General features: G+C 39.5%; 1 protein-coding gene across 3 annotated transcripts in view; it reads right to left on the bottom strand.

Moving 5' to 3' along the window:
- LCLAT1 (lysocardiolipin acyltransferase 1) overlaps positions 1–15,464 on the bottom strand; it is a 181,677-nt gene that overhangs the window by 98,158 nt on the left and 68,055 nt on the right. For all 3 annotated transcript variants that reach the window (XM_040496428.1, XM_040496427.1, XM_040496429.1), the window contains exon 3: positions 10,181–10,379. In XM_040496428.1, the coding sequence (XP_040352362.1) occupies positions 10,181–10,379 (199 nt within the window). The remainder of the gene's footprint in view (positions 1–10,180; positions 10,380–15,464) is intronic.

Raw genomic sequence — 15,464 nt, 5'->3', positions numbered from 1 at the left:
TCTGGTTTCATAGTGTTGTGGTCAGAAAAGATGTATGGTATGACTTCAGTCTTTTTGAATTTCTTGAGACTTGTTCTGTGGCCTAATATGTGATCTGTTCTGGAGAGTGTTCCATGTGCACTCGAAAAGGTATCTTCTTCTGCTGTTTTAGGAATGGAATGTTCTGAATATATCTGTTAAAGCATCTGGTCCAAGGTGTCCTTCAAAACCACTGTTTCCTTTTTGACTTTCTGTCTGGATGATCTGTCCACTGATGTAAATGGGGTTTTAAAGTCCCCTACTAATTTTGTATTATTATCGATTAGTTCCTTTTTGTTATTAACTGTTTTATGTATTTGGGTGCTCCCATATTGGACACAAAAATATTTACAGCTGTTATATCTTCTTGTTGGATTGTCTCCATTATGATTATATAATAATCATAGACAGTGTCTTTGTCTCTGTTACAGTCTTTGTTTTAAAGTCTATTTTATCCAAGATCACCATTACTACCCCTGCTTTCTTTTCATATGCATTTGCATGACAAACATTTCTCCATCCTCTCGCTTTGCATCTGTATGTGTCTTTAGGTCTGAAATAAGTTTCTTATAGACAACATACAGATGGGTCTTTTTTTTTTTAACCAATCTGTCACCCTATGTCTTTTTCTTTTTCTTTTCTTTTCCCTTTCCTTTTTCCTTCCCTTCCCTTCCCTTTCCTTCTTTCTCTTTCGAGAGAAGGAAAGAAGGCACAAGTGGGGCAGAGGCAAGGAGAGAGGGAGAGAGAATTCCAAGCAGGCTCCACATTGTCAGCACAGAGCCTGACACGGAGCTAGAACCCACAAACCATGAGGTCACAACCTGAGCCAAAATTGAGATGGACACTTAACTGACTGAACCACCTAGAGCCCCTGCCCTGTGTCTTCTGACTGCAGCACAGGGCCATTTCCATTCAAAGTAATTATTAATAGGTATGTATTATCATTTTGTTACTTGTTTATGGTTTTTAAAAAAAATTTTTAACGTTTATTTATTTTTGAGAGAGGGAGTGTGAGCGAGGGAGGGCCAAAGAAAGAGAGAGGGAAACACAGAATCTGAAGCAGGCTCCAGGCTCTGCACTGTCAGCACAGAGCCTGACATGGGGCTCGAACTCATGAACTGTGAGATAATGATCTAAGCCAAAGTTGGACACTGAACAAACTCAGCCACCCAGTCGCCCGTATACAGGTTTTTTTAATAGTTCTTCTCTGGTCCTTTCTTCTGTTGCTCTCTTCTCTCATAAGTTGGCTTTCTTTGATGATGTACTTGGGATTCCTTTCTCTTTATTTTTTTGCATGTTTATTACTGCTTTTGGATTTGTGATCACCACTAGGTTTGTAGATAACATCTGCTGCATATAGCAGTCTAAATTAACAGTTACTTACGTTTGAACCTATTCTTTACTCTTCTTTACTACGTTTTGGATTTGTGATCACCACTAGGTTTATAGATAACGTCTGCTGCATATAGCAGTCTAAATTAACAGTTACTTACGTTTGAACCTATTCTTTAGTCCCCCACTCCCACCAAGTTTAGGTATCTGGTGTCATACTTTCATTTTGTGAGTCACTTGACTGATTTTTCTTTTATTTTTTTAAATGTTTATTTTTGAGAGAGAGACAGAGTGCAAGTGGGAGGGCCAACCCAGAGTGGGAAAGAGAGAGACAGAATCCAAAGCAGGCTCCAGGCTCTGAGCTGTCAGCACAGAGCTGACAGAAGGCTTGAACTCACGAACCGCAAGATCACAACCTGAACCAAAGTCAGATGCTTAACGGCCTGAGCCATCCAGTCACCCCTGATTTTTTATAGTTATACTTATTTTTACTGCTTTTGTGCTTTCTAGTTATTCTTGATTATGGTCTTTCTTCTCCACTCAAATATTCCCCTTTAGCATTTCTTTTTTTTTTTTTTTTAAACATTTATTCATTATTGAGAGACAGAGAGACAGAGCATGAGCATGGGAGGGGCAGAGAGACGAGGAGACACAGAATCTGAAGCAGGCTCCAGGCTCTGAGCTGTCAGCACAGAGCCCGAGACAGGGCTTGAACTCACAAGCCATGCTTCATCGACTGAGCCACCCCAGGCGCCCCATCTCCTTTAACATTTCTTACAGGGCTGGTTTAGTGGTGATGAATTCCTTTAACTTTTGTTAACTTTTTAACTTTCTCTCTCATTGTATTCTGAATGATAGCCTGGACCAAGAGAGTATTCTCAGCTGCAAATTTTTTCCCCTGTCAGCACTTTGAATATATTATGCCACTCCCTGCTAGCCTGCAAAGTTTCTGCTGAAAAATCCACTACAGTCTTGAGGTTTCCCTTATATGTAATGGTATCCTTTTTCTTTGCTCTTTTAAAATTCTTTCTATTTTTGGTCATTTTAATTACCATATGTCTTGGTGTGGACCTCCTTGGGTTGATTCTGTTGGGGGAATCTCTGTGCCTCCTGGATCTGAATTTGTTTCTGTCCCCGGATTCAGTAAGTTTTCAGCTATTATTTTCTTCAAATAAGCACTCTGCTGTCTTTTTTCTCTTCTCCTTCTGGGATCCTTATAATGCAACTGTTACTACACTTGATGGAGTTGCTGAGTTGCTAAGTCTATTCTCATTTTACATATTTTTTTTTTTTCTCTCACATGTTCAGCTTGATTACTTTCCATTACTTTGTCCTCCAGGTCACTGATTCATTCTTCTGTTTCCTTTAGGCTGACATTCATTCCATCTAGTGTATTTTTAATTTCATTTATTGTGTTCTGCATCTCTGATTGGTTCTTTTTCTATCTCTTTGTTAAGGGTCTCACTGATGTCCTCCACTATTAAGTTTAGTGAGTATCTTTCTATTATTTTGAATTCTCTATCAGGCATATTACTTATCTCCATTTCATTTAGGTCTCTAGCTGTGATTTTGTCTTATCCTTTCATATGGAACATACTCCTCTGTGTCTTCATTTTGTATGCCTCTCTGTGTCTGTTTCTATGTGTTAGGAAAAGTCAGCTATGTATTCTGCTCTTGAAAGTAGTGGCCTTGGGGCACCTGGGTGGCTCAGTTGTTTAAGCATCTGACTTCGACTTGTCATGATTTCATGGTTTGTGAGTTCAAGCCCCATGTCGGGCTCTGTGCTGACAGTTCAGAGCCTAGAGCCTGCTTCAGATTCTGTGTCTCCCTCTCTCTCTGCCCCTCCCCTGCTCGCACTCTGTCTTTCTCTCTTAAAAATAAACATTTAAAAAACTTTTTAAAAAGAAAGTAGTGGCCTTATGAAGAAGAGGCCCTGTAGTGTCTTACAGTGCAATGTCCCCTGTTTACTGGAACCTGGCACCTCAGGGGTGGTTCCTATGTGTGTTGTGTGCACCCTGCTGTTTTGACTGAGCTGCTTTTTCCTTCAGTTCAGTCGTCTGCAGTGGCTCGCTGCCTGCTTTGGGCAGTGTTTGGTCCCTGTGGTGTTGGTGGGCCAGTCTGAGGCCACCTTGGGCTTGGGTTGAGTCAGACTACATATTTGTCAGAGATGCAGTGGCACCAAACTGCAGGATGCTATCCCCATGTTGTCCCCCAAAAAGCTTCTGTTGGTGGGCAGGGACTGCAATCAGACCAGCTGTTGGCCCCCCAGCTCTTTGCTGGGGACTGTAATCTGAATAGTGTCAGGCAGGGCAGGAGTCACTTTGGAGTGGTGGTGGCTCTTCTTGGGGCTGTTTGTATACTGCCAGGATTGCACCCTTTTTTTTTTTCCATGTTTATTTATTTTGAGGGAGAGACAGAGCATCGGGAGGGTCTGACAGAGAGGGAGAGAGAAATCCCAAGCAGGCTCCACACTGTTAGTGCAGAGCCCGATGCGGGGGCTTGAACCCACAAACCGTGAGATCATGACCTGAGCTAAAATCAAGTCAGATGCTTAATTGACTGAGCCACCCAGGTGCCCCTGAAGAAAATTTTTGTTAATGTTTATTTTTCAGAGAGAGAGAGCACTCGTGTGGGAGGGGCACAGAGAGAGAGGGAGACACAGAATCCAAAGCAGGCTCCAAGCTGTCAGCACAGAGCCCAACGCAGGGCTCAAACTCACAAACTGTGAGATCATGACCTGAGCCAAAGTTGGACACTTAACTGACTGAGCCACCCAGGCACCCCTGGACATGTGGCCCTGGTTTGAATAGGCTCCAGCCAAGAGAGTATTGGACAGAGTGGATCTGCAATATGCTGGGGGTGTGGCATGCAGTTTTAACAAGGTTTGTGAGCTGATCCTCCATGAGAGGGGACCCAGGCCCCACAAATCACGGGGTCAGGAGATAAGGTGTTAGCAAAGTTCGTGCTGGTCTTCTAGGAGAGGGCACCAGCAGCACTGGGAATGAGGCAAGCTTGGCTGGATGGGACGGATCCACAAGGTACAGTATAAGCAAGTTAGGTAGTGAATTTCTACACTACAGGTGGTCGTGTGTTTATGCTGGGGGCGGGGGCGGGGCGGGGGGGCGGGGTCAGGGCGGAGCGGTCATGAAAGGGAAATGGCACCTGCCCATTCATTTGTACCTGGAGAAGTCTCCCAATGAGCTCTGTCCCTCAGAGATCCGATCTGAGATTAGTAAATAATTCTCCCTCCTGTATACCCAACGCATTTTTTAAGCTGCTGCTGCTTTGCTGTTATCTCTTTGTGTTTGTTATGCTGTCTCTTTAAGGGCACAGACTCCGTCTTCTTTTGCCTTCTGCCCTCCCAGCTCTCAGAGAGCTAACCCACTGATTTTTAAAATTGCAGACTTTAAGCCCTACTGGTTAAAAGAACTCACAACAAATTTAAGCCCCTCTGGTTTTTGAAGCCAAATGTTATGGGGATTCATCTTCCCTATGCTGGCTTCCCAGTGTGATAGTTTAGTTCTATTCCCCTCTCCATGCCCACAGGTCCCTCCTTTTCTTGGACAGTACTGTGGTTTCACTCCCCACTGCATCTCTGCCCTTCTTACCCTCTTCAATGTGGCCTCTTCTCTACATTTAAGTTATGGAGTTTGTTCTTCAGTCTTTGGTTATTTTCTGGGTTATTTACCCTGTTGGGAGTGTTATCTAGTTGTATCAGTGGGACATGAAATTAGGGTCCTCCTGTTCCCATATCTTCCAGCAATCTCCTATCTCTCATCTTCTTCATCCATTGATACGGATGGATGGTTAGGTTGTTTCCGTATCTTGACTATTGTTAATTAACATGGGGGTGTATATATCTTTTCAAGTTAATGTTTTCTTTTCCTTCAGATAAATATCCAAAAGTGGAGTTGCTGGCTCACACGGTAGTTCCATTTTTAATTTTTTAAGAATTCTCCATATGGCTCTCCATAGTGGCTGCACCAATTTAAATTCCCACCAACCATGCACAGGCCTTCCCTTTCTTCCACATCCTCACCAACACTATTTCTCATCTTTTTGGCAGTAGCAATTCTAACAGGTGTGTAGTGATATGTCATTATGGTTTGGATTTACATTTCCCTGATGATTAGTGATGTTGAGCACCTTTTCATGTACCAGTCAGTCATCTGTATATCTTCTTTCAAAAAACGTCTACTCTGATCCTCTCCCCATTTTTAAAATCAGGCTTACTGGGGGATTTCTGGTGTGATTTTTGTTTGCATTGTTTCTGCTATGCTGTTGAGTTTGAGGAGTTCTTTATGTATTTTGTATACTAACCCACTGTCAGATATATGATTTGCAAATATTTTCTGTAGCCTGCCTTCTCGTTTTTTTGATGGTTTCCTTTATACCGGAGATTTTTAGTTTGATGTAGTCCTTCTTTATTTGCTTTTGTTGCCTTTGCTTTTATTGTCAAATCCATAAAGTCACCACCAAGACCAATATTAAGGAGCTTACCATCAATGTTTTCTTCTGGGAGTCTTATGGTTTCAGGTCTCAAATTCAACTTCAATCCATTTTGAGTTAATCTTTGTGTATGTGGTAAGATAATGGTCCAGTTTCATTCTTTTGCATGTGGCTGTCCAGTTTTCCCAATATCATTTACTCTTCAATAATGTGTATTATATATTCTTGGCTCCTTTGTCATAAATTAATTGACCATATTTGCATAGATTTAGTTCTGATGCTCTCCATTCTCTTCCAGTTATCTGTGTGTTTTATGCCAATACTGCTCTGATTACTATGGACTTGTAATACACTTTGACATCTGGAAGTGTGATGCTTTCATATTTGTTCTCTCATGATTGCTTTGGCTGTTTGGGTTTGTTTGTTTGTTTGTTTGTTTGTTTTTGGCTCCATACAAATTTTAGTATTGTTTATTTCTGTGAAAAATACCACTGAAATTTTGATAGAGATTGCGCTGAATCTGTACACTGCTTTGAGTAGTATGGACATTTTAACAACATTAATTATTCTTATCCATGAGCACCAAATATCTTTCCATTCATTTGTGTCTTTTTCAGGTTCTTTCACCAATATCTTATAGTTTTTAGTGTACACGTTATTTTACCTCCTTGGTTTAATTTATTCTGAGGTGTTTTAGTCTCTTTAACACAGTTACAAATGGGATTATTTTCTTAATATCTCTGATAGTTTATTATATATAAATGCAACAGGTACTTGAACTTTTTTTATTTATTTTGAGAGACAGAAAATGAGGGAAGGAGAGAGACAGAATCCCAAGCAGGTTCCTCACTGTCAGGGCAAAGCCCCAAGGAAGGGCTCAAACTTACAAACTGTGAGATCATGACCTGAGCTGAAACCAAGAGTTGGACACTTTTAACCGACTGAGCTATCCAGGGGCCCCAAACATTTTCTCTCTTTTGTGTATCTACTCCAAAGTTTTCCTTTGTAGTTAACCTGAGACTTACATAAGACTACTTGTATCTTTAACAGTCAATTTTAAGTTAATAACAACTTAAATTGGGACACATTCTAAAGCTCTACAATTTGTACTCCTCCCCCATTTACTGTAGCATGATCCACACATGTTCATCCTGCTCATTTATTGTTTATATAGTTTTTTAAAATAAGCTCTTAGATAAATGTGGACCAGCTAAGGCTATTAAAACAGTCATACATGACATTAAGAGAAAATTTAATAGTTCCTAGATTCTGCCTAAACATGTTTGGCTCTAAAGTTAATTTCACAATAGGAGATAAATATTCTATATTTAGATTCAAGTCAAAGTAATACCTATCTGGAGAGTGCAAGCTTCAAATCTATTTTGTACTATATTAAATGGGAATAAAACTTCTGAACGCTATAAGGTAATGCAATCGCACGGACCTAAACTCATTGTTTCTTCATACGCAGATGTAAAATTTTTATTTTACCAGAGACTTCCAGCCTAATTTGCTTTCTTGGAAACCAGACAACTCAGTCATCATGTAATCAATATGCAGTTATTCGAGTGAAGATAGTGAGGGCTTGTAGAAGACAGCTGTGCAATGAGGAGGGAGGGAGGCAGGCCTGTTTTCTTGGCTGCACCAGTTTAGAGTGGAATTTCTGTTTGACTAAATTGGGAGGTGAAAGGAACGTGTGTTGTTTCAAATACCACAGATTCTCACTGTTCTCACAAATCTTGGTGCACTTTCTCGAGTAAGTGGCCATTTGCCGTATGTCCTTGGGACCACTTCTAGAGACTTTAAATGACTGTTGTTTTAGAATTTTCACCATTTCTCTGGGCAATCGGTCTATGGAGGCTCATGCTTCATCCTGGAAGTGCCTCTCATGTTATCTTTTATGCCCAAAATGTTTTCTTGGGTTGTACTTTTGATTGTCTTCTTTAGGGACTCTAATTATATATACATGTCAGACCTCCTTTGGCTATCTTCCATTTCAACCACTTTCTGACAATTTTTTCCCTCATTTCCATTTTCTTTGTTTTCCTGTACATTCCTGATAGGATTTTTTGCCTTTATGTTCTATTTTTCTTTTCTTGAATTCATTTCTTGTTTACATTTTTTGCTTTCTTGACCATTACTGTTCTTTGTGTTGCTTATACGGGTTTTTTTTTTCATATCCCCAAATGCTTATTTGATGACACTCTCATTCTTAATTTCCTTGTTTTCCTCACTGCCACACCTCTATGAGGAGCTAACTCTTCTGTGTGGATCTGATTCTCCCTCAGAAGCAATGCTTCTCTGAGGCTGCCTCTTCATGCCCTGCTGTCTTAATAGTCATGTCCCTGTATCTTGTGCCACAAACCACTGTGTCTGACCTGTGTTCGGTATTTTGGCATTTGGTATTAGGCGTTTTCTTAGTTGTCTGTGTCCCTCTACTCTTAAGCCTTACCTCCCCACCCTTAGCACCCACGGGCTTGCAACAATAGGAAGTCAGAAGGAACACTTAGAATTTATGTCTCTATTAAGGCAATGAGAAGGTCATGGTATTCTTTGCCTCCTAGTCATACTGAAGAGATGAGTGAGCCATGTTTTTATTTCCTCTGATTGTTAATCTGAACACTTTTTTTTTTAATTTTTTTTTTCAACGTTTATTTATTTTTGGGACAGAGAGAGAGCATGAACGGGGGAGGGGCAGAGAGAGAGGGAGACACAGAATCGGAAACAGGCTCCAGGCTCTGAGCCATCAGCCCAGAGCCCGACGCGGGGCTCGAACTCACGGACCGCGAGATCGTGACCTGGCTGAAGTCGGACGCTTAACCGACTGCGCCACCCAGGCGCCCCTGAACACTTTTTAAGTCTGAGAAAAATCGGGCTGCTGCCACTATCCTCCAGAAAGCTTTGTGAGGCTTTTAAATTAGACACAAGACTGTTTAAATTGTTCTTCGTTGTTGACAAAGTTTGTCAGTTGCATTTTTCTGTATGTAATTTCCTAAGTTTTTAATATTCCGTTACTATATTTTATGCAGAATCAGGAACAATAAACAAGACATTGTCATTGTTGCTACTGGTGACATATGCCTTCTCTTTTCTTTTTTGATCAGTCCTTTTAGGGATGTGGCAGCTTTGAAAATACTGATAAGGTCTCTGACATCTCTCTCAAGAACCAAAGTCTGTGCTTTCCCCCTAGAATCTTGAGGACAGTGACTGCTTCCACCAGTAATATACTGTGGATATGTGAGACTATATGAATTCCGAGGCGAGGTCATAAAATGCCTTGTCGTTTCACGCTGGTTTTATGAGGATGTGAACTCTAAAGGAAGTTAGTTGCTATGTAAGAAATCAGTTTATCCTGAGAGTACAAATCTCCTGATTAGTCCATCCTGAGGACAACACCTGCCTTTTGCCCTCACAAAACTATTTCAGTACACTGACAGGGGCAGAGTTCAGAAGGCAAAGAATTCAAATAATAAATGTTACACAGGAAGCCACAGAAGTAGAGATGTAATAGATAAAGCAGTCAGGGGGCTTTCATATACCCATATGTGAATAACTGGTTTGAATACATATTCAGTCTGCTCCCCCACTCCTTTCACATTGTGTATGGGGCGGGAGGGGTTAAGTTTTATCCCTACTATACAACATGTTGCATTTCTAGGAATTTTTAAACATAGTATACAATGAGAAAAATGAAAACTTAAAAAAAAAAAAAAAAGCTATGGATTAGGGAAGTTCAGAAAATACCAGCAACTAGTATACTGCTAAGAATCAACGGGTTGTCAATTAACATTTATTGCATGAATGTGGATGAATCAGATTATTTCGAGTAGGTTTCTGGCCTAAATCACCATAAGCCTAATATGAAATAAAAAGTTACTGAACTATTAATTCATATCCTTCAAAGTACTGATCTCTCTGGAACCATATCTACTTCCTTGAGAACAGTTTAGTCTCTCACTGTAAAATATTTCAAAAAAGATTAAAATAATCTTTTGCGGGGCGCCTGGGTGGCGCAGTCGGTTAAGCGTCCGACTTCAGCCAGGTCACGATCTCGCGGTCCGTGAGTTCGAGCCCCGCGTCAGGCTCTGGGCTGATGGCTCAGAGCCTGGAGCCTGTTTCCGATTCTGTGTCTCCCTCTCTCTCTGCCCCTCCCCCGTTCATGCTCTGTCTCTCTCTGTCCCAAAAATAAATAAACGTTGAAAAAAAAAATTTAAAATAATCTTTTGCAATCCATGAAGAAAAAAACAAACTGGTGACTGTTTTTAGGCTAGTGAGAAAAAAAAATGGAATGACTTTAATACGTATGTGGCATTTAACAAATTATTCTGTAGTTTTATCACATATTAGATGAACAGCTTAAAATAATTTGTGAATAACCTACCAAATCCAGGAACACTTTTGAGACTGGCTTTGAGGCAAATTTTCTCCAATCTGAGGTAGCTATATCTCATCAGACAATTCCACAGGAACATCCAGTCCATTCTTGTCCGATGATTCATGATAATGACACTTCTTTCTCCAGGAACGAATGCATCACCTGTTATAATAACTTTTACACCAAACATGGTCTCCAACAATGCCTAAGGAATAAACAATATAGGTATGTGACAATTTAAAGTTATAATTTCCCATAGGTAAATTGTATCATGTTCTGTAAAAATCTGATTTCTAGTAAGTCAAAGGCATAGTGTTGCTCAAGATTATGGCTTCTATAATAAATCTGGAAAAAGAAGTTAATCTGGAAGAATGAGAATATAAAGGCAGTATTTTTATTTTTAGTTTTATTAATTTAGGTTTCTGACAGTTTCCTAATTAAATGTTAGCTTTGATTGAAATCTTCAAGATATATTAACTTGAAAAAAGTGTAAAAGATACACAAGAAGATTCCACTACATAATTTTTTAAGGCTATAGATACATAGGATGATTACTTTCCAGAAAGGATAATCAAGAAATTTAGCACTGAGTACAGGGCTGAAGGAACAGAAAGTCAAAATCTTCATTTTATACCTTTCTCTATTATGATCTCTTTAAACAAACATACGTATCTATTTAACAATATATAAATAATAAACCAGATGTTTATAAAGTCCTGCAACCCTAGCACCTGCAACAGTGTCTGGCACCTGGAAGATGCCCAAATATTTGCTGAATTTGTTTAATTAACTTTTCTGCTAACCAGCCGTATAATATACGTGAAATATTGAGAGGAAAGTATATTCCATGCTGGAATTCTTGTGGAGAAAAAAAACAGGAAATAAGAAACCTTGATTTCAATCCCTTATTTAAATTTTCCAATAATTTATATATAACAAATTAATATAGGACTTCACTATGAATGGAGAGAAAACTGGCCCAAGACAGAGCAAAGGTAAGAAAATCAAAACTCTCCGGCAACAACATCATGAAAACCTCTAGAGAAGCACAGCACGTACAGTGCAGTTGAAACAATGAAAGTAAATGAACTACAGGTGTCTATGACATGGATGGCACACAAACATAATACTGAGAGAAGCGAAACAAACAAAAAGTGTCCTGTAGAAATTTTTTAAAACAGTAAGATATTTTAGGTGTATATAGCCAGTGAAATTGTAAAGAACAGCAAGGAAAGGGCTATCTTACAGTCAAGTTACTGGCTACTTCTACCAAATAGATGATTGTGATTTGAAAGCTAGATGGCTTGCTGGAGGGTGGCCAATATTCTAGTTCTTGACCTGGTTGATAGTTACACCTTAATATATAATTTTAAAGTGTGCGTTTATGTTTTATTAACTTTCAATACGTTTGTTACATTTCACAAAAACTTTTTTTTAAATAACATGACACAGGTGAACAACAGGACTTTAAAACAAAAATAGGACCAAGAAAAAAACAGTTCAAAGGGAATATCAGCTAAGGAAAAGTTAGAAATGTTTTATGCCCAAAGAATTATAGAGTCAGAGTGTTAACACCTTAACAGAGTAAAACAGGTATCTCACAGGACCCAGTGAGTTACTTTCCCACAGCAGAGATTCACTTTAGGGCATGGGTGTTTAACCTGACATCAAGTCCTAGAAGGACAGCCTTCAAGAAGTAAATAAACGTGCCAATACCATACTATCTTGATGATTACAGCTTTGTACTAGAGGCTAAAGTCCGGGACTCTGATGCCTCTAGCTTTGGTTTTCTTTTTCAAGATTACTTTGGCTATTCGGGGTCCTTTGTGGTTCCATACAAATTTTAGGATTGTTCTAGCTGTGAGAAGAATGCCAGTGCTATTTTGACTGGGATTGCATTGAATGTGTAGATTGCTTTGGGTAGTATTGACATTTTAACAATATTTGTTCTTCTAATCCATGAGCATGGAATGTTTTGCCATTTCTTTGTGTCTTCTTCAATTTCTTTCATAAATTTTCTATAGTTTTCAGCATACAGATCTTTTACCTCTTTGGTTAGGTTTATTCCTAAGTATTTTATGGTTCTTGAAACAAATGTAAATGGTATCGATTTCTTGATTTCTTTTTCTGTTGCTTCATTATTAGAGCATAGAAATGCAACAAATTTCTGTACATTGATTTTGTATCCTGTGACTTTGCTGAACTCATGTATCAGTTCTAGCAGCTTTTTGGTGGTCTTTTGGATTTTCCACGTAGAGTATCAGGTCATCTGCAAAAAAGTGGAAGTTTGACTTCTTTGCCTATATGGATGCCTTTTATTTCATTTTGTTGTCTGATTGCTGATGCTAGGACTTCCAACACTATGTTAGACAACAGTGGTAAGAGTGGACATCTCTGTCGTGTTCCTGATCTCAGGGGGAAAGCTCTTAGTTTTTGCCCATTGAGGATGATAGTAGCTGTGGGCTTTTCATTTATGGCTTTTATGATGTTAAGGTATGTTCCTTCTTTTTCTTTTTTCATTTTAATATTTATTTATTTTTGAGAGAAGGAGACACAGAATTAGAAGCAGGCTCTGAGCTGTTGGCACAGAGCCTGACATGGGGCTCAAACTCACAAGCAGTGAGATCATGATCTGAGCCTAACTAAGCCACCCACCCAGGTGCCCCAAGGTATGTTCCTTCTATCCCAACTTTCTTGAGGGTTTTTAAAGAAAGGATGTTGTATTTAGTCAAATGCTTCTCTGCATCTATGGACAGGATCATACCGTTCTTCTCTTCTCTTCTATTAATGTGATGGATTGCACTGACTGATTTGCAAATATTAAACCAGCCCAGGAATGAATCCCACTTGATAATTCTTTTAACATGCTGTTGAATTCGATTTGCCAGTATCTTGTTAAGAATTTTTACATCTGTGTCCATCAGGGATATTGGCCTGTTTTTCTCCTTTTTAGTGGGGTCTCTATCTGGTTTGGGAATCAAGGTTAATGCAAATCTATAAACATCAAGACATTATGGTACTGGAACAAAAACAGACACATAGACCAATGGAATAGAACCGAGAACCCAGAACTGGGCCCACAAACGTATGGCCAACTAATCTTCGATAAAGCAGGAAAGAGCATCCAATGGGAAAAAGTCTCTTTAGCAAAGGGTGCTGGGAGAACTGTAGAGCAACATGCAGAAGAATGAAACTGAACCACTTTCTTACACCATATTCAAAAATAAACTTAAAATGGATGAAAGACTTAACTGTGAGACAGGAAACCAATCAAAACCCTATAGGAGAAAACAGACAACAACCTCTTTGACTTCAGCTACAGCAACTCCTTACTCAACATGTCTCCAAAGGCAAGGGAAATAAAAGCAAAAACGAACTATTGGGACCTCATCAAGATAAAAAGCTTCTGCAATGCAAAGGAAACCAACAAAACTAAAACGCAACCAACGGAATGGGAGAAGATATTTGCAAATGACCTATCAGATAAAGGGTTAGTATCCAAAATCTATAAAGAACTTACCAAACTTAACACCTGAAAAACAAATAATCCAATGAGGAAATGGGCAGAAGACATGAACACTTTTCCAAAGAAGACATCCAGATGGCCAACAGACACATGAAAAGATGCTCGACATCACTCATCATCAGGGAATTACAAATCAAAACCACATTGAGATACCACCTCACACTGGTCAGAGTGGCTAAAGTTAACTCAGGAAACAAGAGATGTTGACAAGGACGTGGAGAAATGGGAACCCTCTTGCACTGTTGGTGGGAATACAAGTGTGCAGCCACTCTGGAAAACAGGTGGAGGTTCCTCAAAAAATTAAAAATAGAACTACCCTACAACCCAGCAATAGCACTACTAGGAATTTACCCAAGGGATACAGGAGTGCTAATTCACAGGGCCACATGTACCCCAATGTCTATGGCAGCACTTTTAACAAAAGTGGAAAATCATGGAAACAAAAATAGCCAAATTATGGAAAGAGCCTAAATGTCCATCAACTGATAAATGGATAAAAAAGATGTGGTTTATATATACAATGGAATACTACTTGGCAATGAGAAAGAATGAAATCTGGCCATTTGCAACAATGTGGATGGAACTGGAGGGTATTATGCTAAGCAAAATAAGTCCATCAGATAAAGACAGATACGCTATGTTTTCACTCATATGCGGAAGTTGATAACAGAAGACCATGGGAAATGGAAGGGGAAAAATAGTTTCAAAGAGAGAGGGGGCAAACCGTAAGAGACTCTTAAATACAGAGAACAAACTGAGGGTTGATGGGGGGAAGGTGAGGAGGTCACTTGTTGGGATGAACACTGGGTGTTGTATGTAAGTGATGAATCATGGGAATCTACTCCCGAACCCAAGAGCACACTATATACACTGTATGTTAGCCAACTGGACAATAAATTATATTTAAAAAAAGAAGAAATAAACATGGACCCCTCTTGAAAAAGTATACACGGGGCACCTGTGTGGCTCAGTTGTTAAGCATCCAACTCTTGATTTTAGCTCAGGTCTTAATCTCAGGGTCCTGAGTTCAAGCCTATGTTGTGCTCCACACACTAGGCATGGAGCCTAGTTTAAAAAAAAAAAAGGAAAGAAAGAAAAGTGTGAACAGGTACTTTGCTAAATGCCTATAGTTTTCATCATATTTTCAAAAGGGTCCATAACCACTCAAATAATTATAAGCCCCACTCCCCAAGTCTCTGAGCAGTCAAGTGTCTATGCAGAAGACTTCATGATAGAGAGGATCATGGCAGAGTCCTCTAGGCTTGGACCCACAAGCACATACTTGTAAGTATAAAGGGCCATCAACTCCCAAAATGAGTCACTGAATTATATGTCTTGGCCCAGAGGACATGTGTGAAGTCATCATCTATGGCTTATTAACTTGGATCAGCTCCATTCTGCTTTCCAAATGATATACTTTACAGTTTTTACAGAGAATTGAAATGCAGAATGCCCTTCCCTTAACTGGTAGAAAGATGACGTTGATTACTAATTGTGTGTTGCACCACAGAAGAGTTGTTAAAAATCTTAAAGCCTTATAAATCCCAAACCTCAGCCCTCATCTTTTCAGTGCAATTTCTAATACATGTATCCCGTGGATCCCAAAACAATCTTTCGCTTTTCATTATGGAAAATGTCAAAATAGATCCAGACTGTCTGTCCAGGAGCATATCATGTGGCATTCTCTCCCTTGCCATCCAGCACTCTATCAGAATGCACCTGAAAGTTATATATAACCTTTTGGACAGCCTAGATCTCAAACTC

The sequence above is a fragment of the Herpailurus yagouaroundi genome, unplaced genomic scaffold (assembly GCF_014898765.1).
Source record: "Herpailurus yagouaroundi ecotype Mexico unplaced genomic scaffold, PumYag 188, whole genome shotgun sequence".
Classification (NCBI taxonomy): domain Eukaryota; kingdom Metazoa; phylum Chordata; class Mammalia; order Carnivora; family Felidae; genus Herpailurus; species Herpailurus yagouaroundi.
This window is presented reverse-complemented; position numbering and strand designations above follow the sequence as displayed.